The sequence below is a fragment of the Zingiber officinale genome, chromosome 1A (genome assembly GCF_018446385.1).
Source record: "Zingiber officinale cultivar Zhangliang chromosome 1A, Zo_v1.1, whole genome shotgun sequence".
In the NCBI taxonomy this organism is placed as follows: domain Eukaryota; kingdom Viridiplantae; phylum Streptophyta; class Magnoliopsida; order Zingiberales; family Zingiberaceae; genus Zingiber; species Zingiber officinale.
The window spans coordinates 128,792,379-128,817,198 of NC_055987.1; the positions used below are offsets into that span (position 1 = coordinate 128,792,379).

Below are 24,820 nucleotides of genomic sequence, written 5' to 3' on the forward strand. Positions count from 1 at the left end.
TTCTTTTGAACATGCTTTACAATCTAATCATCCCAGATCCGAAGTCAGCTTATAGCCGACCATAGGTGGGAGAATGATTATAGAACTCGATATTTCAAATGATGATTGCCTACTACAAACTCGATATTTCAAATGATGATTGCCGACATGTAGTAGGCAATCATACTGTCAAATCAATCATTCACACGGCCTAATAACAATTTTACAACAAAACAATGGAAAGATACAATTCAAAAATAGTACCTCTGGCTACAATTTTACGAGTTCTAGAGTCCCCAACGATCTAAAACAAGACGACATGTGGCTTCCTGATGCAACCCAGACGAAGTCTAAAACAATGTCTTTGAAGGGATTACAACAGACCATGAGGCATTGATTCAATACCATCACTAGAGAATTTATGAAACAAGAGCTCTTCATAGCGCATGACTGAGTTTCGAGTAAAATTAAACTAGATGTTGCATTAGTCGCGTAGTCTAGTTGTAGGCTCCAAACTCTGCATCGAATCTTTAACAAATGACTGATGACTGTCGAGGAATACATGCAGGAAATCAATCTAACAAAAGTGCCTTCTGTTTTGGATCTCCTTCCTCCTCAACCTGTAATCCAAATATAAGCATAGCGGTAGTCATTTAACAGCTTGTTTTTTTGAAGAATCATTTGAAATATAGAACAATAATTCAAATTGATATCGTATGGCAACATAAAACCTCCAAGGTCTCATTTCAAAGTGAAAACAATAAGGGTAAAAGGCCAAATGGCCAAATAAGGCTCTTTTGTATCAAAACAGCCGACTATCTCCCTATTTTTAAATATTCTCTACTAAGCAGTTGCCACAAACAAGTAAATGGAAAGAACTTCAGACATGATTTATAGGTGTTATAATCAGGACTAACGAAGGTGACTGGTGCTGAGAAGCTAATTATCAGTAAAAGCATTTTAGAAGATATTTAGTAGGGCCAGCTGATTAAGAAGATGATGCATACCTCAGTTATTACCCGGCCCTTTCTATTTGGCTTTTTGCCAGCATAGTCACCATCTGTCTTTTGTGATTTAGATTCCAACAGTGCTCGTAGTTTCTTGGGAATGTGTTGTTCTAAACGATCCATTTCTTCATTATCTTCTTGCATTCCATCTGTACCAAATTAATTTATTGCTCAGGAAGTCCAAACTGATGAATTAATCAAGCTCTGCATACTACCAATCATGGAGTTCAGTACAGCTATTACATTTTATATATCTTCCCTATAGTCATTAAGAAATTTACTTATTGCTGGTTTGTGCTATTGTTACATCAAATCTAAATACCCGGAGGATAAAGGGATTAGAGGAAAAGTTTTTACCTTCATCATTGACCATAAAGGATTCATCATTCATGAGACCATCAAAATCTTCCATGTCCTCTTCCTCTTCAAGTCCATCATAGCCTTCAACATACTCTATTTCTGCCTCCTGCTAAAATAAGAACAAACTGGATTGTCTACCAAAAATAGTTGCGAGAAAAGAAGATGAGGTAGAATGAGCCTGATCATTACTTCTTCTTCTTCTTCAGTTGCACTTGGTTGGAGACCTTCCATTTCCAAGATATTATTATATGCCTCGACAGGGTAGTTGTATATGTCACCATAAACACCTTTCTTCAGGCGCTCTAGCAGTTCAGTCTCAATGCTCTGTCACAAAATAACCAATTACACTAAATGGACTGCTACAGATGATGAAGAGTCACAAAGCAATGAATGTAACCTTATCCAAAACTGCAGCCTTTTCAGCTTTTTCCTCCCTCCTAGCTTCTCTCTTCTTCTCCTTTCTGGGCACTGTCATTATCTTTTCCCTAAGTAAATGGCATAAGGTTGCAATGTCAATCATTCCCTAACATAAATGGCATGATGATGATGATAACGACCATGATAATGAAAATAAGAATATTTCTTCTCCTTTCTGGACATTGACTAAGACTACTGCATACCTCACTTTCAATTCGAGCTTTCTCATGCGGATTCGACATTGAGTCATTTTGGTTAGTCGTTGTTTTATTTTGTGCACGAGTAATTTAGGCCAGAACTCCTGAGAAAAACAAAAACAGCAAATCATTCAATACTTCAAAGATAGATTTCAAGAACTAGTCAGTGAGAGTAACAGTACCATATGCTTGTCAATAATTTCAATAGCCTTCTCATAGTTTCTTGGAAGTTTAACTCTCTCCCACAGTTCATTTGGTTTATGAGCTCTTTCAATTGTTTTCATATACAAGTAAAAGACTCCTGCAGAAGATAAGTTGGGATATTATGAATCAGAAAATTACAGAGAAAGCAACACAAAATCATCATAGAGAAAAAAATAACTAATTTTTCGCTAGTACGATATTCAGACTAGAAACCTTGAAACTATTAGTTGTTCATCTCCTCCCTGTAGCTCTCTCCAATATTCTCTGTCTATTAGGACCAAAAGAATTTAAATATCTCCACAATGGTATGATATTGTTCACTTTGGGCTTAAACCCTCATGGTTTTATTTTTGGACTCTACCTAAAATGCCTCATACCAATGGAGATATCTTTCTCTTTTAAACCCATGATCTTTTCCATATGTTTCCAATGTGAGACTTTGTTTACAACCTTGCAAATCCAACAATCCCCCCTCAAACAAAGGATCACAGGCCCCCCTTCGCAGAAAGTCTATCCATTTGACGTCCGATCCTCGACCCACCAGGTCTTCTTGATCCTCGGTCCAACCGACCTACTAGGACTCCTTGCCCCTAAGTCCAACTGACTTACTAAGTCTTCCTTGCCACGTAAAAGGAACAGTAGGCGTCGATTCGACCTAGGGTTTCATGAAAATCCGAAAGTCAAAACCGGACAATCCGAAGACTATCAAATATTTTATTTTCACGTTATTGTTTGTTGTGCTAACCTTATGATGCAGGAAATCATGTGGTTGGAAAAAGGGGCTTCAGACGCCCGGACACAGTCCAAGCGCCCGATAGTCCGAGCGCCCAGAGTTAGTCTAGGCGCTCGGGAAGGGACCGAATGAATGACTAGCAAGAGCTGAGGTGGTGCACGCTGATTGGCTAGCATACATCACAGTCCAGGTGCCCGGACAGGTCCGGGCATCCGAAGATGGATAAAGTTTGTCGGATAGAGTTTTGTTGAAGTCATGCCACATCAGCCTTGTGGGGGTGCCCGGACAAGGCTATAAAAGGAGGGTTTGACTAGCACCTCAAGAGGAACAACTCATACGACTTTCATCCTTATGGGTTGCTCCAAAAACTTATCTACGATGCTAAAACACTTCTCCGATGACTACACTCAAGTTTCTTCAGTAAGTTGTCGGTATATTGTTTTATTTTCATACAAGTTAAATTCTATATTCAGTGTAATTCTTCGAGCTTATAGTGAATTGCCCAACGAAAGTGCTTAATGATCGCGTGCTTTGGAGTAGGAGTCGTCACATGCTCCGAATAAAAAAAAAACCAACCTGTGTCAAGTTTTATTTTATTTCGCTGCATTTATTACTTTGCGTTATTCTCTCCGAGTTCTTGCGAAAAACTTGAAAAAACCATGAGTGCTATTCACCCCCCTCTAGCACTTTTTGATCCTACAATTGGTATTAGAGCTCAAACTGCCAGAAGATCTAACCGTCAACTGAGCACAATAGTTATGGTCTAATCGAGCTATGTGAGTAGAATATTGACCTCGAACAAAGGAAGTGAGGGCTCCCGCGTCTGGATCAAGAGGACCAGACACCATGCAGAGAAGCCCTAGTTGCGACTAGACAAGAAAGACCTAATAAGTCAGTTGGACTTTTACCTTGCCTAAACTCACTTAGGACTTTCCTGCACACTCGGTCAGACTTATTAGAACCACAATAATCCCTAATTTTGAACCTTTACCATTATCAAAACTCGGGTTCGATCATCTAGTGTTTCCTGCACCAACATTTTCTGTTAATACTGATGCATTATTCTCTCCACCTCGCCATTTGCATCTTAGGCTTACTAGAAACAGCTTGTTTTCCTCTTAGAAAGTCTAGGTCAATTGTAATGAAGTTTCCAAACTTAGTGGTAATTCAATTATTTGATATTTATCAGTGTGAACAATACTAAGTTGTCCAGGAAACTGTAAAAAGATATAGCCAATAACCTAAACATACCTTGCAAACATTAGTGTTAAGGCTTTTTGAGAAAATTTTCACTCTTGCATCGCCCAATTACATATTAAGGAAACAGTCAATGCTTGCAAAAATTCAGAATTTTGTACAAATCACTTCCACCCTAAAGTACCCATACAACAAAATTTGATTTTCTTTGTTGTGGTCAGGCATCCTATCCTTCTCATGATTTTCATTTTACCACATCAGTATACAAGTTGTCCCCTTCATTGCCCTGTGGCTACACTATTGTGCCCTACAAGTGCTTATGTTAACTTTTATATGCACTTGCAACCGTGCATTTCTATTTCCCCTTGAACTCCTCAAGCTTTGAAATTATAATACTGTTAACATGGTCATTTTTTTGCCCATTTAACTCCTCCACGTGTTTTATACTAGGTTGTTGTTAACTGCCCCTCTGACCTAGCTTGTCTCACTCTGTAACAGTTCTTCCAAGACTGAAGGAAGTTAGTACTTTGCAAGATTGAAGTTAGTAACTTTATACAATGAAAATCACTGGTGTTGCTAACTTTGGTCTTCGATATATACACACTAATTGAGACATCTTGCTTAGTTGACAATGTTCAATATATAACTAATTGATCAGAGTGAACTATGTGGCTGATGAGATTATAGTTAACCCCAAATAGAATCACAAAATCCACCACAAATCAAACCTACATAGTCTATTTGATCAGAATGCATACAATTGAATTTCACACATCTTATCCACCAATCTCTTACATTGTTTGCAATATGACATGCCATTTTATAACAAATACATTTCTTCCATACACCATATTCCCACCAGAATTGCTAAAGTTTACATATTATATTTATCTGTTTTTTAGTTACTACTATTCGCAGCATGAATACAAAAAACGTAAAGATGAGTGTAGAACAATCATCAAAATAAAAAAATTTATCAAAAAATTATTTCATGATCTAGCTCCATACCATCGTGATCACGAATAGTAGCATATCGACTGTTCGCAAGAGGGCAGGAGCTGCGATTGCATATTCCAGTGACATTATATAGATTTCTACAGAATGTCCCTGTTGTGATCCTAAGCCAATGGCCAAAAGCAACAACATCTTAGGACTTGGAGAATTCATTCATCAAACTTGATTGGACTGGTACATTCAAAAGGCAAGAGACAAGGAGATTGTACTTGCACATATAGCTGCAGTGGTTGTTCCTTATGACCTGCCATATCAAATCATCGTGCTGCATCTCTTAAGGTAGATTTCTTCAAGGAATCAATAGAGATTGATAAATGACAGGAGCAAGAGGATCTGTCTGGCCCTTTCAAAAGGATAGGATTAGATCCTTGGATGTAAAATGCAAGAGAACAGTCAACCATCATAAATTATGAAACCTGACATAGTATACTAGCTGATATACTTCAAGAAATACAAAAGAATAGTGAATCATAGTTATAAAGAAGCAATTAATAATAAATAAGCCAAAGATAAATAATTTAAGGTGATAGAAATTCATACTATTACAATTACGATTGAAAATTAATATTTAAGCTAAAGATAAATAAAAATTGTTGAAAATGAACCAATAGATTTGATCTGATTTCAATTAAAAATAAAAGAAAATATTAACCTCCCACGTTTAATTATCAGCAATCCATCAGCTGATAAACCATATTGTATCAACTGATAAGTTGCTAAAATTTAATTTTCCTATTTGGTTTGATTTAGTTTGGATTAATATCAAACTACGTAGTTAAACTGCTGACTAAGAAAAGCTACAGTTAGTTGTAAAATATGTAACTAACTACTAACCAAGCAAAGGCAAGGGTGTAGAAAAGAGGCAAAGGCTGCAAACTAAGCTGAACAATCAATTCTAACTTTGAAACAATGTTCTAACAAAGACTAATAGTACTTGGAAGATGTCCTAATGTTATGAATTCGTGAAATTTCCCAGGATATGAATTTCAAGAACATGCTGCTTGTTAATCAAGCACAGACACTAAATTTGACTTAAAAATCCAGTTGTTATTAGCTTAATAATCTAAATACTATATTCTTGTGAATCTGATCGAGTTGTTCGTATCATACCTGTGAGGGCAGAGCGAAATGACAACGGACGTTTAGAAGAAATGAAGAAGGATGCCACTCTCCAACGCAACGGATTACCAGGCGTTGATCTTCGATAAAAGACAACAACAACGGCCGTCCGCCGCTCACACCGACGAGGGTCAGAAAATTGGAGCAGCTTCCGCCACGTTTCCGGTGAGATTAACGGCGACGCGACGCCGCCGACGAACTATGAGGAATTGAGGCAACGGCGGCGACGAACACAGCACAGAACGCCGGGTCAGGAGAGGAAGTTGTAGGGTTTTTTATGTTATAAATTTTAAACAATTTTACCCTTTTTACATTTTTTTTTAAAAAAATATCATTTTCAAGTATATTCAATTTTTTTTAAAAAAAAAATCAAAAACCGCCACAAATTAAGTAAATCGGCGTTATATCGTATGTTTAAAAATAACCTTTATTTGAATATTATTGTAACGACTACTGATAGATCCTATAATAACTATTTTGTAGCCCTTTCGAGGGAGAGGAAATTCTTTGAACTATTTTTATTTTTTACTGTCGAGAGGATGTTTTTTTTTTTTTTTTTTTAAATGTATTGATAGGAATGAATGATCTCCAATTATAAAATAGATGAAGATCATTCATCTTCACTAATATATATAAAGAAAATATCCTCTGAACCACAAATGATGTTGTCATCATAATATCTAAAAATAAATCTTAACTAATAGTTGGATTTTTTTGTTGTAGTACTGATTACGCAAATACAGTAATCTATTTGAACAAAAATAGCAAGCATGTAATAAATTTGTAAATGAAAAGAGTAAGGTTGAGAAATCGTGTATCTCTGGTTGAAGCACCGGCGTGCCGACTTGCCGACTGTCTTTAGAGAATTTATTGCCGCCCACGGTGTAGAGGTTCTCCGACAAAATTCTCTCAAGATCCGACAACCACGTCGCATTCAGATCGCTAAAAACCAAATCTCAGAACAGGGTGTGCGGAATGATGAACAGAGGTACTGGATTAAACCAAGAACCAGACCAAATCAGTCCGCCTGCAAGCGCGAGGCCCACAAGCTGGGGATTTGCACCCCCCTGCGCGCGATGATCGCGTGCGTCACACTTGGTTTACGGATTTCCGCTCGAATCCCCCGAAACCACCTAATTTAGGCTCGGCCCGCGCATGCATGTAGACCCCCTTAACTTTGCTAAGTAAAGATAGAAGAGCTCCATATATAAGACCTTCCAATCTTTCTTTACTTAATAATTTGAGACTAAATGTATATTTCTATGCATTACACTAAGCAATGAAATAATTTGAATTAAAACACAACATTTTTATCCTCATCATTGATATTCAACTATTCAAAATTCTATACTTGTTACCATATATAACATTTAATATAATATTATTCTAGTATTATAACATATAATATTATTCTAGTATTATAACAATTATATACTAGCTTTTTATAATTGTGTGGCAGCTGACTAGCACTTTCTAACACTTTTAAAATTAGATGATAAAATTTAAATAATTTTAACTAAATTAGTAAAGGATATTTTAATATAATAATATTTAGATTTTAGAATTTAATAATTTAGGGTTAAAGATTTTATGATTTAATTGAAGGTTTAGATTTTTGATTTTAGTTACCATTGTAGTAGTAGTAATTAAGATATCCCGGGGAAAAAGAGAGATGTCTCCTACGTTACCCATAATATGTGGAAGTATAGACATAATTTTATAGAGTCATTCGGTCTGAATGCTACATGAAGAACATAAGCCAGATGACGGAACGGGGAGACTTAGGATGTAGAAGATCATAACATGAGTGATTCAGCAGATTTGGATTCCTATATATCCACTCATGTGGTACTTCATCATACGATTTATATAAGATCCATCTGTCTGGATATCATCATATACATTTAGAAAGTCGTATATTTTGGAAGAAGCTTGTATAGTTTGGGAAGGGATTTTTATTGATAAAAAAGAAGAATCTATTTCATCCGATATGCCCTTAGGTACGATCATACATAATGATCCGGTGGTAAGGACGGGGGGCCCTCATGGGAGGAGGGTCAAAGATACGTGGAGGTCAACCCCAAGTTCGCGCCGAACGGAAGCATGCCGGGCCGAACGGAAGGATGTCGCGCCGAACGGAAGCATGCCGGGCCAAACGGAAGCATGCCGAACGGAAGGATGCCGCGCCGAATGGAAGCATGTCGGGGCGAACGGAAGCATGCCGGGCCGAACGGAAAGATGCTGCGCCGAACGGAAGCATGCCGGGCCGAATGGAAGGCAACCCGACCATAGCCTGGGTTCTGACGCTCATGTTGAACAGAGTCGTATGGCCGAGCGGGTAGCCCGCTCGGCCGAAGGCACAAAGTAGCAACACTGCGAACAGTCCACACAACATAAGACCGGTCGGACGTAAGGGGTTTGCCGACCGGACGGACACTCGAGACGGAGTAAGAATAGACAACATGACAAGGAAACATCCTCTGACAGCGGGTATGTTCGAGGAGCAGGCCATACGCAGGATCTTATAACAGGAGTCCGCTGTCCCATCAAAGACGTGCTCGGACTGTAGCAGTAAGGGGTCAGGTAAGCTCTTCTGACAAGCCCATACCGAGGTATGGACAGAGGACACGTATGCACCTCGGTATGTGTGCCCGAGCCTCTTCACAGCTCTATATAAAGGGTCCTCACCCTTCGCCGGAGGTACGCGTTCTACCACTTTCGGAGCCACTTCTTCACTGCTAGCTTGCCTGACTTGAGCGTCGGAGGGTCGCCGCCGGGAACCCCTTCCCGGCCCGACTTCTGTGCAGGTTCGCCGGAGCTACGTACGACTAGCCGGAGGCCCACGTCATCGACTAGGAGAGCGCCACGTGCCCAGCGCCCGTTGAGTCAGCGTTCGGACATGATCAAATTGGCGCTGTCTGTGGGAATGCTCCTGCATCCGAACGGAAACAATGGACGAGGCTGGACGACAACACACGGTGACGCTTTCCACGGAGGAACTAGACGCTCTGATCGAGTGGAGGGCCGCCACGCTTGTGGAGCAAAAACAGAAAGCAACAGCCGAGCGGCCGGAGAAGCAAGCAACGTCAGCGTCTGGTGGTCAAGCGGAAACACCACCGGCTACCGTGCTATTCCGTCGGGCCCTATTCTGGACGCCTCCTGATGCTGTAGCAGTGAATCGCAATCGGGGATCTTCGTCAGATGAAATACCAATACGGGACAACAGAAAAGGCAAGGCCCTCCGAGCGAACGCTTCTCCCGAGCGGAAGCACCGACTGCTATAGTCTCATTTCCCTCAAAAGCAGATACTTCATCTCCCGAATTCAACTTATAGCAAGCCCCTCCTTCTGGAACCTCAAGAGCGGGAGTTTGATGTCAGGCGATGAATCGACCGCATACGAGGGAGTTGGGTGGACGAGCTGCCGAGCGGATGAAGATGGATTGGCACTTGGATCCACCATGAAGCGCAAATTATCTCCAGCCTGTCCGGGGCAGGGTGAAAGGTGCACCAATAGAATATGTGCTGTATATTTTCCGTTTGGTTGTATATTTGAAATGCAGAAGGCAAAATGTTATAATGTGCGCAATTGGCGTTATCGGCCGAGCGGCCTATCTTCATGGTGTATAAGATCCGAGCCAAGCGCTCGAGGTCGAAGGCCCCGAGCCATTCGGCCGGAGGTATAATATCTGAGCCAAGCGCTCGATGAAGAAGGCCTCGAGCCGTTCGGCTGGAGGTATAGTATCCGAGCCAAGCGCTCGATGACGAAGGCTCGTGGAGCAACGGGAGCAGAAGGCTCAAGTTAAAGGATAACGTAGCAGGCCACCTCCACCTCTGGTGGGCCGAGCGGCCATGGAGGACCGACTGGAGAGTTTCGCCATCCTCCTGGCCTTGATAAATTTCGACGAGTACATTGTATCCACCTCACTCCACGGGTATTCGGGAGTTGAGAAATTGAGTCAGATCTTATGTTGATCGGCAGGTTAGTCTTTCAGATATAGTTTCTTTCGGGCATAGAATTCATCGTAATTTTCAGAACGAAGGCCCGTGCCGTTCGGCTGGGCGTATATCATCGGAGCCAAGCGCTCGATAATGAAGGCCCCGAGCCGTTCGACCTGAGGTACAGTATCCGAGCCAAGCGCTCGATGCCGAAGGCCCCGAGCCGTTCGGCCGGAGGTATAATATTCGAGCCAAACGCTTGACGAGGAAGACCCCGCGCCGTTCGGCCTGGAGTATGTTATCCGAGCTGGGTGAAAGGTGCGCTAAATGTAAATTTATATACATTTCGGTCGCCTATGTCCTTGTAATGCAGGAAGCAAAATTAATTCAAAGGATGGCCAATGGGTTTGCCGAGCAGCGGTACTAAAGTTAGCCTTAAATAGGCCGTCGAGCTCTGACGTTAAATATTGAGAGAGGAGCCGACGTCTATAAACGTCCGAGCGGAAGACCGTCGAGCTCCGACGTTAAATATCGAGAGACGAGCCGGCGTCTATAAACGTCCGAGCGGAAGACCGTCGAGCTCCGACGTTAAATATCGAGAGACGAGCCGGCGTCTATAAACGTCCGAGCGGAAGACCGTCGAGCTCCGACGTTAAATATTGAGAGACGAGCCGGCGTCTATAAACGTCCGAGCGGAAGACCGTCGAGCTCCGACGTTAAATATCGAGAGACGAGCCGGCGTCTATAAACGTCCGACCGGATGACCGTCGAGCTCCGACGTTAAAAATCGAGAGACGAGCCGGCGTCTATAAACCCTCCGGCCGGAAGACCGTCGAGCTCCGACGTCAAAAATCGAGAGACGAGTCGGCGTCTATAAACCCTCCGAGCGGAAGACCGTCGAGCTCCGACGTTAAAAATCGAGAGACGAGCCGGCGTCTATAAACCCTCCGGGCGGAAGACCGTCGAGCTCCGACGTTAAAAATCGAGAGACGAGCCGGCGTCTATAAATCATCCGAGCGGAAGGCCGTCGAGCTCCGACGTTAAAAATCGAGAGACGAGCCGGCGTCTATAAACCCTCCGGCCGGAAGACCGTCGAGCTCCGACGTTAAAAATCGAGAGACGAGCCGGCGTCTATAAACCCTCCGAGCGGAAGACCGTCGAGCTCTGACGTTAAAAATCGAGAGACGAGCCGGCGTCTATAAACCCTCCGAGCGGAAGACCGTCGAGCTCTGACGTTAAAAATCGAGAGACGAGCCGGCGTCTATAAACCCTCCGAGCGGAAGACCGTCGAGCTCCGACGTTAAAAATCGAGAGACGAACCGGCCTCTATAAACCCTCCGGCCGGACGAATGCAATAAAAAGGTTTCGCTGGTGAGTCGTTTATTCGATCGGCCAAGTACCCAAAAGTACTTTGTCAACGTCGAGCGAACAACCTCTTTTGTCGAGGCAGGATATATTAAGCCGAGTGGAAAAGCTACGCAAAATACTTCGTGAGAAATCCCTTGCAAAACGCAAGAGAGGTAGGATGAGAGGCGATGAACGAGGAGAAGCGGAGGATGGTTTCTTGGATGCACCGCTCGGCACTACGGGCGTCCAGTCAGTCGGACTATGCGCCTCCTTCGACTAGACTTGAAGGGGAGGCATATGATCCGGTGGTAAGGACGGGGGACCCTCATGGGCGGAGGGTCAAAGACACGTGGAGGTCAACCCCAAGTTCGTGTCGAACGGAAGCATGCCGGGCCGAACGGAAGGATGTCGCGCCGAACGGAAGCATGCCGGGCCGAACGGAAGCATGCCAGGTCGAACGGAAGGATGCCGCGCCGAACGGAAGCATGTCGGGGCAAACGGAAGCATGCCGGGCCGAACGGAAAGATGCCGCGCCCAACGGAAGCATGCCGGGCCGAATGGAAGGCAACCCGACCCTAGCCGGGGTTCTGACGCTCATGTTGAACAGAGTCGTATGGCCGAGCGGGTAGCCCGCTCGGCCGAAGGCACAAAGTAGCAACACTGCGAACAGTCCACACAACATAAGACCGGTCGGACGTAAGGGGTTTGCCGACCGGACGGACACTCGAGACGGAGTAAGAATAGATAACAGGACAAGGAAACATCCTCTGACAGCGGGTATGTTCGAGGAGCAAGCCATACGCAGGATCTTATAATAGGAGTCCGCTGTCCCATCAAAGACGTGCTCGGACTGTAGCAGTAAGGGGTCAGGTAAGCTCTTCTGACAAGCCCATACCGAGGTATGGACAGAGGACACGTATGCACCTCGGTATGTGTGCCCCGAGCCTCTTCACAGCTCTATATAAAGGGTCCTCACCCTTCGCCGGAGATACGCGTTCAACACCTTTGGAGCAACTTCTTTCATTGCTTGCTTGCCTGACTTGAGCGTCGGAGGGTCGCCGCCGGGAACCCCTTCCCGGCTCGACTTCTGTGCAGGTTCGCCGGAGCTGCATACGACTAGCCGGAGGCCCACGTCATCGACTAGGAGAGCGACACGTGCCCAGCGCCCGTTGAGTCAGCGTTCGGACATGATCACATAACATAGAAATTACAAGCTATAATTATTTTAAAATGATTTTGATCCATTTAAAATGATTTTGATGAAGCTTATATAATTTTAACTAACTAGGCAATAGTATACTTATGTATAATAATTTTGATTAAAGTGTAATAGATAATTTTTTATATTGTAACAATTACTTGACAGTTGTTACACAATTATAATTATATTTAAATACTTTAAACTTATCATCATACCTCTTAAACACTATTATATATATAAAAAAGCTCTTGATAGATCAAAATTATTTAAATTTTAATAAAATTATTTTAAATTAATCAAAATTACTGGTGTAGAAGTTACCATAATAATATAATATTAGGTGATATATATTATAACAATTATAGCGTAATTTCTACCTGCTATAGCAATTAGTTATATATAGCTACACAATATCACTATAAATAATAAATAATATTATAGCAACTCCTTATAATTTTTACATATTGTACCAACTATACGTAGCTTCAATAATATTGAAATAAGAAATATTCTCGGGATAAAATATTTGATACCATCTCTTTTTTATTTTTTGTTAATAAATCAGGATGATCAGGATGATGTTTTTTTACCTTTCCCCCGGAATAAAATAAATGATAGAATATGATATTTTCCACTTAGAGATTTTTTTTTTTACTTTTGAATAAATTGGAAAGTATTCATAGTTATATATATAAATTTTACTTTGCACATTCATAAGTGATTAAGTGTAAATTTAGGCGCCCTAAAGTTCATCCAGATGCACTGAACCTCAAAAGTAAATCGGGTCGCCCTGAAGATCAGGGCGCTCGAATAGGCTTCTGAGTGTCTAGATTTATCGTCACTCATAAATGTACAAGGTAAGGGTGTATAAGTATCAATATATAATTTGTGAATATTGATTTTTGCCATGATTTGGACTATAAATAATCCATCGTTAATTGAGGAATTTCGACTTTTTTTTCTTGGAATAATTCCTTAAAAGTTGCTCGGTTTTATATTGCTTTAGCATCTAGTAGTATAATAATAATAATATTATTATTATTTTTTTGATAATATTTTGTTAGTTAATAAAGGGGAGGCTTGGCGCAACGGTAAAGTTATTGTCATGTGATCAAAAGGTCACGGGTTCGAATCTTGAAAATAGTCTCTTGTAAAAAGCAGGATAAGGCTGCGTACAATGGATCTTTCCCCGTGACCCCGCATGACGGGAGCTTCGTGCACCGGGCTGTCTTTTTTTTTTTTTTTAATATTTTGTTAGTTAATATTGTTGGTGCAGCGGTGTCGGCAAGAGCAGAGTGAATTACCTACAAGAAAAAAATACCCCTTCTCGTTCTTTTGATTTAATTAATAGCATAATAAAAATAACAATAATAAAAGAAATAACAACTTAAAAAGAGTACGTAAAAGACCAGAGTTTTACTTTGTTACAACCTAGGTGGTTGTTAATCCAATGCATTGAAAAATAATAGAAGATCTTCTTCGTTGAAGGCGAAGAAGCTTTTTACACACGTTGACAGCTCAAAAATGACTAGGAAAGATAATACAGAAGTTGTTGAATATTTCCTAAATCTAGGGGCTTTTTTTTAGCTATTGGAAAATCCTATCCATGGGTGGAAGACGCCTTCAAAAGGGCTCAAGGCGCCTTCAAGTGGATAAAGTTTTATCCACAATTCAATGACAACAAATGGTTACTTTAGGTTGGTATTGTTCACTGAAGGCGCCTTTAAGCCTTTGAAGGTGTCTTTTACTATTCATAGAAGACACCTTCTAAGCCTTTGAAAGTGTCTTTGTAATGTTCATTTGAAAATAGTTAACTTCCCTTATTAACCATTTTTTGCTCCACTCACTTGAGTGATGCTCCGGTCGGCCGGAATTGAGCTCACCCGAACTAAACTCCGGCCTTCTCCTCGAGCAACCTTCCTCCCTAGCTTCTCGTCCCTCGGATCGCCGCACACATTTTTCTCATCCACCGATGTACTCTTCCGCAACATTTTATCTTTTGGATGCACCGAGCCTGCACTACAAGAAAAAAACTAATAGACAACGCTTTAAAAGCGTTGTCTATGTGGCTGAAAAAGCGTTGTTAAAAGTTTGCTCAAAGATAAAGTTTTAAAAGTGTTGTCGTTTATAGCAAAGACAACGTTTTTGCAACGCTTTAAAAGCGTTGCCATTTTTTACAAAGATAACACACAAAAAGCATTGTCTTTATTAAAGACGACACATAAAAAGCGTTGTCTTTTTTAAAGACAATGCATAAAAAACATTGTCTTTTTTAGCAAAGACAACAGTTTCATAATGCATAAAAAAGTATTATTTTTTTTAGCAAAAGACAAGAGATTTTAAACTATTGTCTTTTAATATCAAAGACAAATAAAAGATAAATGAAAACAAATCTACTTCAATCAACAACATATTATTAAATAAACAACTAAGATAAATATACAAATTATTATCCTTATACTTCTATAGCAAACATAATTACTTGCATGCAAAGAAATTTTAATTAAGAGACACTCAAAACTACTCCTATCGACTACATCTTATTGCATGAACTTAAAGGATATTGATAGATACTACTTATCCTCTTGACTTGAATGTGTTAGGACCTTCGGATGCGGCTAGAGAGGGGGGGTGTGAATAGCCGACCCCAAATTTTCGTTTCTTCCTACAATTTAGGTTAGCGCAGCGGAAATACAATGTAGAAACGAAAGTGGAGAAGATCAAACCTCAAACACGATGATGTAACGAGGTTCGGAGATGATACTCCTACTCCTCGGCGTGTCCGTAAGGTGGACGAAGCCTATCAATCCGTCGGTGGATGAGACCCCAGAAAACCGGCTAATAGAAACTCCTTCTGGGTGGAGAAACCTCGCCACAAACTTCTTGCAACAGCAAGATAGGAGTACAAAGATACAACACAATACAAAGGCAGTAAGAATGTAAAAACACAGCTTGCCTTCTCGTCGACTGGATGAAGCAGCAACTTCACGAAACACCTACAACAGCAGGAACCAGCCGAAGGAAGCTTCCACGAAGCTTCAGGAAAATGAGAGCTCAGCAAAGCTCTGATTGTAGTAAGATCAGAAAGAAAAGAGAGTCTCCTACTACTGTAGAGGCACTCGACCCCTTTATATCCCTGAACCTGCGAACCTGCAAAGAGGGCAGAGGATACAGCAGAAAGCTAGCCGTTGTGACTCAACGGCTAGAGCTGGACCGATCAGGCTCCACCCTGATCGGTCTTGGGGACCGATCAGGACCTATGCTGATCGGTCCCCAGACAGATCAGCATGCTTCACAGAGAGTTGCCGAACTCTCTGATCGGTCTGTGGACCGATCAGGACTCAGGTGGATCGGTCCACAGACCGATCCCCCTCTTTCTTCTCCCGATCTTCTTCGCTTCTGATCGGTCACCGGACCGATCAGTCAACACAGCGTATCACTGATCGGTCACCAGACCGATCAGTCAACCAGCGTATCACTGGATCGGTCACCAGACCGATCCAGGTTTAGAGCTCCCAGCCCTAAACCCTACCTGGTCCTGAGAACGAGCTACCGAGCCCTCTCAGACCTAGTCCGGAGAACGAGCTACCGAGCCCTCTCCGACTTCCCATGTCCGGTCCAGAGAACGAGCTACCGAGCCCTCTCTGACCTAGTCTGGAGAACGAGCTACCGAGCCCTCTCCGACTTCATCCGGTCCAGAGAACGAGCTACCGAGCCCTCTCTGACCTAGTCCGGAGAACGAGCTACCGAGCCCTCTCCGACTTTGTCTGGTCCAGAGAACGAGCTACCGAGCCCTCTCTGACCTAGTCCGGAGAACGAGCTACCGAGCCCTCTCCGACTTCGTCCGGTCCAGAGAACGAGCTACCGAGCCCTCTCTGACCTAGTCCGGAGAACGAGCTACCGAGCCCTCTCCGACTCCATCCGGTCCAGAGAACGAGCTACCGAGCCCTCTCTGACCACAGTTCGGAGAACGAGCTCCCAAGCCCTCTCCGACTTCCCATGCCAAGTTTCCATACTTGGACTTTTCCGTGCCAAGTCTCCATACTTGGACTTTTCCCGTGCCAAGCTCCCTGCTTGGACTTTTCCGTGCCAAGTCTCCATACTTGGACTTTTCTCGTGCCAAGCTCCCTGCTTGGACTTTTCACCAGATGTCTGGTCAATCTTGACCTATCTGGATTTCCCTTGCCTGGCTTCACTCACCAGGACTTTCCAACTGCCTGGCTTCACTCACCAGGACTTTCCCTTGCCTGGCTTCACTCACCAGGACTTTCCAACTGCCTGGCTTCACTCACCAGGACTTTCCCTTGCCTGGCTTCACTCACCAGGACTTTCACCTGGCTTCACTCACCAGGATTTCCCGAATCAGGTCGACTCACCTCGGGTCAACCAGGTCAACCTTGACCAAAGATTGCACCCACAATCTCCCAAGTTTGTATTCTGTCAAACATCAGAATACAACTTTTCTACTCTCGTCAAACATCAGAATAGAACTTTTCTATTCTCGTCAAACATCAAAATACAACTCGAGTCAGGTCAACTCGAGTCGGGTCAATCAGGTCAACCTTGACCTAAGGTTGCACCAACAATCTCCCCCTTTTTGATGTTTGACAAAAACCATAATCAAGTTAGGTTAACCCGATAACCTGACTTAGGTTTTCCAATAGTTCTCCAATCAATGTTCTTCCTTGAACATTCTCCCCAAACTCCAATGTTCTTCCTTGAACATTCTCTAAACATTTCTCCCCCTTTTTGACACACATCAAAAAGAGTGAATCAAGGTTAAGAGTTTCTTCCTAATGAAAGTCCCATACCTTTCATTGAAACCCTTAATTTCCCCCTTGATACAAAAGACAATAATCAACTTAGTGATAATCCCATATCACTCATCCTCAGAAATCGAGTAAAAACTCCCCCTAAAAGTCAACTCCCCTTTGACCAATAGGTAAAACTCCCCCTTGACCATTGCACCAACAATGTCTTGGAGAGTTTCAATCCTTTAGAAATCTAAAATACCAACTTCCAGCTGAAATTTCAGACAATCAGTCGAAAATCAGCATTTTGGCATGCTCAGCCCTTTACTGGATCGGTCACTAGACCAATCCACACTTCCCAGGATCGGTCCAGTGGCCGATTCAGACCTCCCTGGACAGATCAGCTGTTAGGACCTTCGGATGGCTAGAGAGGGGGGTGTGAATAGCCTCTTCGCAAACTTACACAAATTTTCTTCCAGAACTTTGTTAGCACAGCGGAAATAAGCAAAAACAAACTAATACAAGGAAGAAAACAAAACACCACTAACACAATGATGTACGAGGTTCGGGGATAACTTGCCCCTACTCCTCAGCGTGTCCGTAAGGTGGACGATCCCTTGATCTTTCGGTAGATCACACCCCGGACAAATTCCGGTTAAGAATCTCTCCTTCTCGGTGGAGTAACCTCTCCACAAAGATCACAAAAGTAGATTTGAAAGTGAAGCACAATTACTTACAGAGTGTGGCTAAAAGATTGAACAGTTTAACTTACAGCCACGAAGCAGAAAAACAAAGACCGAAGGAATCAACCAAGAGCTCAACAACACACACAACCTCTTGCTTGATCGACAGAGAGAGTTTTTCCAGAACCTTTTTCAAACCTCTCTTCTTCCTTCTTCTTATTCTGCTTGCTTACCGTAGAGAATCGCCGTCACCTGTATCGGATCACTGCAACCAAACCAGGCGTCGCCAATCACTCTTGCTCCTCACCTGGTTCTCTGAACTCACACCAATACCATCCATGGTCTTCTCTGGTGTCTCTGAGCTCGAACCAATGAGCAAGAGTCCAACTGATCGCGGTCAGTGAACGTTGATCCTCGAATTGCATCACTTGCAGCGAAATACAGCATAAAGGTCACTTGTTCTTATTCTTCTGATGGGGCTTCATTTGAAATTAACCAATGGCATGATACCTGTGTTACTCTCCGCAAGTGTACGGAAATGTCGCAAGTAATATAAAAGATTATTGTATCCACAGGGACTGGAATAAGCACTAGAAATGTCTCAATGCGAATTAGCTAAACAACTATCCAATCGTTTCAAAAGCAAAGTAAAGGTAAACAAATCTAATATTAAAGATCAACAAACAAGAGTTTAGAGTTTTGGGTTATGATAAAGGAAGATTCTAGGAGTTTCGGGTTCTTTGTAAGATTTCTTGAATGTAAATGGTTCAACAATTCTTATCCCTCAATTGCCAAACATGTAGAAAGTTGCCGGTTCCCTCTTGCAATAGACAACCGGCTAAGGACTGAGAAATGTATCTAAATAGGATTAATTAGACATGAACCTATGTTGTCCTTACACAGAAGTGCACCTATTACTATGCCTTCCTCGGATATCAACGTAGAAGCCCACGACTCATTAATCTATCAAGATACAAGAAGCTAATCATAAAATTCATCCTACTCTCTTGAATATCCCTATTTCCTCTTCAAGATTATCTCTCAAACGTCCTTACACGGGCTTGCACCTGTCACGTGGATCCCTCGGATGATCGAGTGAGAGTTTATCTTTACAAAGTCCATAAGAAATCCAAACAATCAATCAAGAATGAGAATTAAGCACAAATCACCATCAATCATTCAAGATCTAATTGATACAAGCAAGATAATGTCATTGAAACAAGAAAATGGCAAATCCATAAGAGATTACATCAATCCATCATACAAACACTCCCTTAATCCTAGAATACAAGATCTACTCCATGAATCGAGGAAGAAAATCCGAAGAAATAGAGATTACAAGCTTTCCTTGAATCCCCAATCCAAGAAAACAAGAAGAGGGGGAAAGAGAAAACTTATCTACGAAGAAGCCTCGTCTTCGGATCCAATCCTCGCTCCGGAGTCGAAATCGTCGAGATCTCCCCTTGAATCGCCCAGAAATCCTCCCAAGATTGGGAGGATACCACCAAATCTTGCTTTCTCCCAAAGGGGGAGAGATCCCCTTTCAATTCATGAAGAAGGGTTTAAATAGAGGAGGGAATCGGGCGCCACACGGCCCCGTGACACGGCCGTGTGAGATTCACACGGCCATGTCCAGTTCCCTCTCTGCCAAAGCTGCACGGCCGTGTGACTCCACACGGCCAGAACCCTTCTGCTCTCTGGAAATGCTACACGGCCACAGCCTGCTTGGTCTCTGGAAGTCTCACACGGCAGTGTAGATCCACACGGCCTGTAAGGCTTCTGCTCTGGTTGTCTTCAAATCTTGACACGGCCATGTCATCTTCCTCTTCTGTTGGAGCCAAACGCCACCCGGCCCGCGCTCCACACCATTGCACGGCCGTGTGAGGTACACGGCCCGGTGCTTTCTCCCTTCGTTTCCTCCAATGCATGCCCAAAGATGTAGATTCTTCACCAAATCGACTCCTGTGTACAGAAAATGCACAAAAAGCAGATCTCCGAACCAAAAGAGTAAATATGCTAAAAGGAAAGCTGGAAGTATAAAAATGCATAGATCAAGCATGCTCAAAGTATGTAAATGTGCGTAAAAACATGCATAAAAGAGTATATAATCTACGCACATCAACAACCTTCTTTTAAACTTTGCTTGTTAAAAAAAATTGCAGTCTAAATTCATATGTTCTACAACACATTCATAAAACCCAGTGCACTTTCCTAACTCTATCAAAAAGTTTCATTAACAAGCTTGATCATGGAAACAAGTAAAGTATGGTTCAAGCATAAGAATCTTGTGCACAGTGTAAAAGTAACTCAACACCCTTCAAGTTTCAATCCATGTCCTAGTCAAGTCGTCATCAAATTTGAATTCCTAATGTTTCCAGTGAAAGACAAGTAACCAGTGATAGGCACTTACTCACCATTCACTTGGTTCATATTTCTCAACTAACCCAAGGTCTCAAAGGTGTGCTCAATCTCAAGAGAAGCTAAGCAGTCATTTCCCCAGTAACCTAACTCGGTCTCAAAGGGGTGACTTGCTAGATTCCACTCATGACAACTGTTTTTTATATCCCTTATTGTTCATTTTTTTTTTTTATAAGTGTTTGCATTGTGCAAAACTTATTCACAAATGTACTTTTAGCACACATGTTGGGATATTTTGATTTTTCCAAATGAGCTTTAATGATTTGAGCCTCATCCAGTAACCAAAATGAAAGTTGAGAAATCACCATGGAAACCAAGTACTAAGCAAACAAGATGAATCATGACTATTTCAATGACATCAACTATTCAAGCATCAAGCACATGTGTAGTGAAGATAAAATCCTTAAGGTTGAACCAAAACTAAAACTCATCACCATAAGATTCTTAGCTTATTAATGCTTCCCAAGATAAAAAAAGAACTACACAAAGTTTACTAGTAGCATCATGCGAACATCATGAATCAAGCCAATAATCGTGCTAACATTTCACTTGAATCCAAGAAAGCATATAAGTGAAGATTTGATGTTCTCAAAATTTTTTTTTTGCCATGATTATTTCAAAAACAAGCAAAATAAAGCAACAAGCAAAGAAAATAAGAACCAACATGAAAAACTAATCAAAAACTAAAAACTGAAAACCAAACTAAACAATACATGACACCCCCCCAGACTTAAACTTTTCATCGTCCCGATGAAATTAGTATGGTGGAGGAGGTGGAAGATCAGGAAAATCAGGGAAGGAAGATGCAAAATCCTTAACAAACCATTTAACTTCGTTTCTGAAAAAATTATGATATTCAAACAATTTATCAATATCATCCTGCACAAATCTCATACAACCTCTAAGATCTTCATGAAATTCCATTTTAGCCCTATAAGCATTCATCATTTTAGAAATCTTATCACACAATTCTCTTTCGCTCTTGAAACAATCTTGTAGCTTTTTAAATAGTTCCTCCTCCATAAGCTTCTTATCTTCAAGAAATTCATTAGTTGAATCTAAATCACTATGAATATTCTTTAAAGCAGAATTAAGTTCTTGAAACATAAAACTATGAATCTCTTGGTTACCCTTAGAAACATTTTTTGAGTAAAAGTTGACAAGGCTCTAGATTGTTGCCTAGCTAACTTTAAACACCAATTCTCTTTATTATGAATTGTAGTAAAATCATGATTGGGCAATTTTAAAGGGAAACCATTTTTAATGACTAAACTAAATCCATGCTCTTCATGCTTAATCATTTTCATTGCTAAACATGAATTGAAATCCAACGTACAAAAACTCTCCACCACCTCTAACTCACTCAAATCACATCCTAATACTAAGGCCAATTGAGTAAGTAATCCCCCCAAAATAATAGGTGTGGTAGAATTTGATTTCCCTAATTTTGCCAAATGTCTAAGAAAGAAATAACCAGAATTAATTGGAACATTTTCGACCATTGCCCACAAACAATACAAGTCTACAAGTCTTACCGATCCCTCTTTGTCTTCCCTTCCAAATATGGTGTTTTTCATGACCAAATAAGCATATTTAAAAATAGGATTGATAATTTGGCAAACTCTGGAATTATGAGGATCAAATAACGGTTGTTCAGAAATTTGTTGCCAGAAACGTGAATTCTCAAATTGGGGCAAAATCACACACACATCATTCTTTGGCAACTCATAACAAGTATTAAAATCTCCCAACGTCCATTCATAATTTTCATTAAACAACCGGAATTTACACTTCCCCCCTCCTTGAACATTATCAACTTCTATTGAGCTTAAAAATTCAAGAACAATTCTAGGATAAGTAGGATATCTCATGTTCACTAAACCACTCCATCCTATCCTTTCAAATAGCCAAACTAAATCATCCTTAAACCCCAAAGTTTCTAAAGTTTCAACATCAAGAAACCTAGTGCCTAAAAGAGGTCGTTTACATAAAGACGAATATCTAAACCGTTGCTCATCACTAGAGAAAACAATACCAAAGTCATTAGAAATACCTTTAAAGCAAACATTCCTCTCCTTTCTTGCAACCACCTTCTCCTTCCCTTTTCTTATGGCCGAAGTCTCCTCAATCACATTTTCCATGGAAGAAAATCTAATCTCCTAAAGAAGAATGAGAAGGAAAAATTGGAGGAAGTAATTCAATCCTTTAGAAATGGGGAGGTAGGGAAAAGGAGCAAGCGGCGGTACACGGCCGTGTGCCGTCCCCACCCCGTGCCCTAATTCCTTAAGAAGATGTGGATCAGGCCGTGTGATATCACACGGCCATGATCATTTCTCATCGAACGGTCGTGTCTGGGACACGACCCCCTTCCCTTTCTTCTCTGGATTCCAGACACGGGCCGTGTCTGAGACACAGCCTAAACATCTTCTTTCACGGGTTTCTTCGCACGGCCGTGTTGGGGACACGGCCTATTCATCTTTCTCCTCAGGATTCTTTACACTGCCGTGTTTGGGTGGCACTGCCCCAGCACTTCCCTTGAATGTCATGGCTTAACCTGAAAACAAAATCAAAAACAAGTAAAAACCAACAAAATGAATTTATACTAGCTAAAAGAATTCAATCTGGAGGGCGAGGTTCAGCAAAATACAACCTTTGTACCTCTTCTATTTTCGTGCCATGAATATATTTTTTCAGTCGTTGACCATTTACCTTAATTATCCCAAAATCTTTGTTCCAAATATCTACAGCTCCAAAAGGATAAACCTTCTTTACCTCATATGGACCCGTCCACCTTGACTTAAGCTTCCCAGGAAAAAGTTTTAATTTTGAATTGAACAACAAAACCAAATCTCCCACATTAAAGTCTTTACGAAGAATGTGTTGATCGTGCCATTTCTTTGTCCTTTCTTTGTAAGATTTAGCATGCTCATATGCATCCATCCTTAATTCATCAAGTTCGTTCAACTGAAGCTTCCTTTTCTCCCCTGCTTCTTTTAAATCCATATTCAAATTTGCAATTGCCCAATAAGCCTTATGTTCTAGTTCATCTGGAAGATGGCAAGGCTTACCATAAACTAATCGAAATGGGGTCATCCCTATAGGAGTTTTATAAGCAGTTCGATATGCCCATAAAGCATCATCTAGTTTCAACGCCCAATCCTTCCTTGAAGTAGATACAGTCTTTTCCAATATGGACTTAATTTCTCGGTTAGATATCTCAGCTTGCCCATTAGTCTGAGGATGATAAGGTGTTGCTACTTTATGCTTCACTCCATATCTTCTAAGTAAGTTTTCAAACGGTTTCTCTATAAAATGTGATCCTCCATCACTAATGACTGCCTTTGGCACCCCAAATCTTGGAAAGATAATACTCCTAAATAATTTGATAACTGTTCTCGCATCGCACGTAGGAGATGCCACAGCTTCTACCCATTTGGACACATAATCTACTGCCACAAGAATATACCTATTCCCATATGAAAGAGGGAAAGGTCCCATGAAATCAATTCCCCAAACATCAAATAACTCAACCTCAAGAATGTAATTTAACATCGTTTCATTTCTTCTAGTTATATTCCCGGTTCTCGACATTGGTCACAGGATTGAACAAACAACTTAGCATCCTTGAATAAGGTTGGCCAATAAAATCCTGCTTGAAGAATTTTCGTAATCGTTTTTGAACTACCCAGATGTCCTCCATAGGACGAAGAATGGCAATGAAACAAAATATCTCTAACCTCTTCTTCAGGTATACATCTTCGATAAATCACATCATTGCATTTCTTGTACAGGAGAGGTTCATCCCAAACATAATTCTTAACTTCTGAAAAAAACTTTTTCCTTTGTTGATGAGAAAAAACCGGAGGTAACACTCCACTAGCAAGGAAATTCACAAAATCTGCATACCAAGGAGTTTTCACACTTGATAAGGCTAGTAAGTGTTCATCCGGGAATATGTCATTAATAGGCAAATCAACATCCACCTCATTTTCTGACTTTTGAGATATTCTAGACAAATGATCCGCTACTACATTTTCAGCTCCTTTCTTATCCCTAATCTCAAGGTTGAACTCTTGCAAAAGTAAAATCCACCTGATTAACCTAGGTTTAGCGTCCTTCTTTCCAAGTAGATACCGGATAGCTGCATGATCAGTATATACTATTACTCTTGATCCCACTAGATAAGATCTAAATTTATCAATAGCAAATACCACTGCCAATAACTCTTTTTCTGTAGTAGAATAGTTTACTTGGGC

The 24,820-nt window shown here is 41.4% G+C and overlaps 1 protein-coding gene across 6 annotated transcripts; it reads right to left on the reverse strand.

The window, feature by feature from the left end:
- Nucleotides 1-182: 182 nt before the first annotated feature.
- LOC122032491 (protein MAK16 homolog) lies at nucleotides 183-6,501 on the reverse strand. Of its 6 annotated transcripts, none has more exons than XM_042591805.1 (10): nucleotides 6,219-6,501; nucleotides 5,318-5,441; nucleotides 5,103-5,212; nucleotides 2,143-2,261; nucleotides 1,967-2,064; nucleotides 1,744-1,831; nucleotides 1,536-1,670; nucleotides 1,344-1,455; nucleotides 987-1,135; nucleotides 183-599 (listed from the first exon to the last, which is right to left on the reverse strand). In XM_042591805.1, the coding sequence occupies exons 2-10, from the start codon at nucleotides 5,377-5,379 to the stop codon at nucleotides 552-554; spliced, it is 921 nt and encodes a 306-aa protein (XP_042447739.1). In that variant the 5' UTR covers nucleotides 5,380-5,441; nucleotides 6,219-6,501; the 3' UTR covers nucleotides 183-551. The 6 variants fall into 6 exon arrangements, with proteins under 6 accessions (XP_042447739.1, XP_042447755.1, XP_042447717.1 ...); XM_042591821.1 differs by having other exon boundaries at nucleotides 1,539-1,670; nucleotides 5,318-5,445; XM_042591783.1 differs by having other exon boundaries at nucleotides 5,318-5,445.
- Nucleotides 6,502-24,820: the final 18,319 nt, after the last annotated feature.

What these genes read in the sequence shown, in the direction of transcription:
- LOC122032491 (XM_042591805.1), bottom strand. Translation starts at nt 5,379, where the DNA reads ATGCAGCACGATGATTTGATATGGCAGGTCATAAGGAACAACCACTGC. An exon ending in TACTATTCGTGATCACGATG is followed by an intron (nt 2,262 to 5,102) that starts GTATGGAGCTAG and finishes TATCTTCTGCAG; the next exon opens with GAGTCTTTTACTTGTATATG. An exon ending in CTTTATGGTCAATGATGAAG is followed by an intron (nt 1,136 to 1,343) that starts GTAAAAACTTTT and finishes AATTTGGTACAG; the next exon opens with ATGGAATGCAAGAAGATAAT.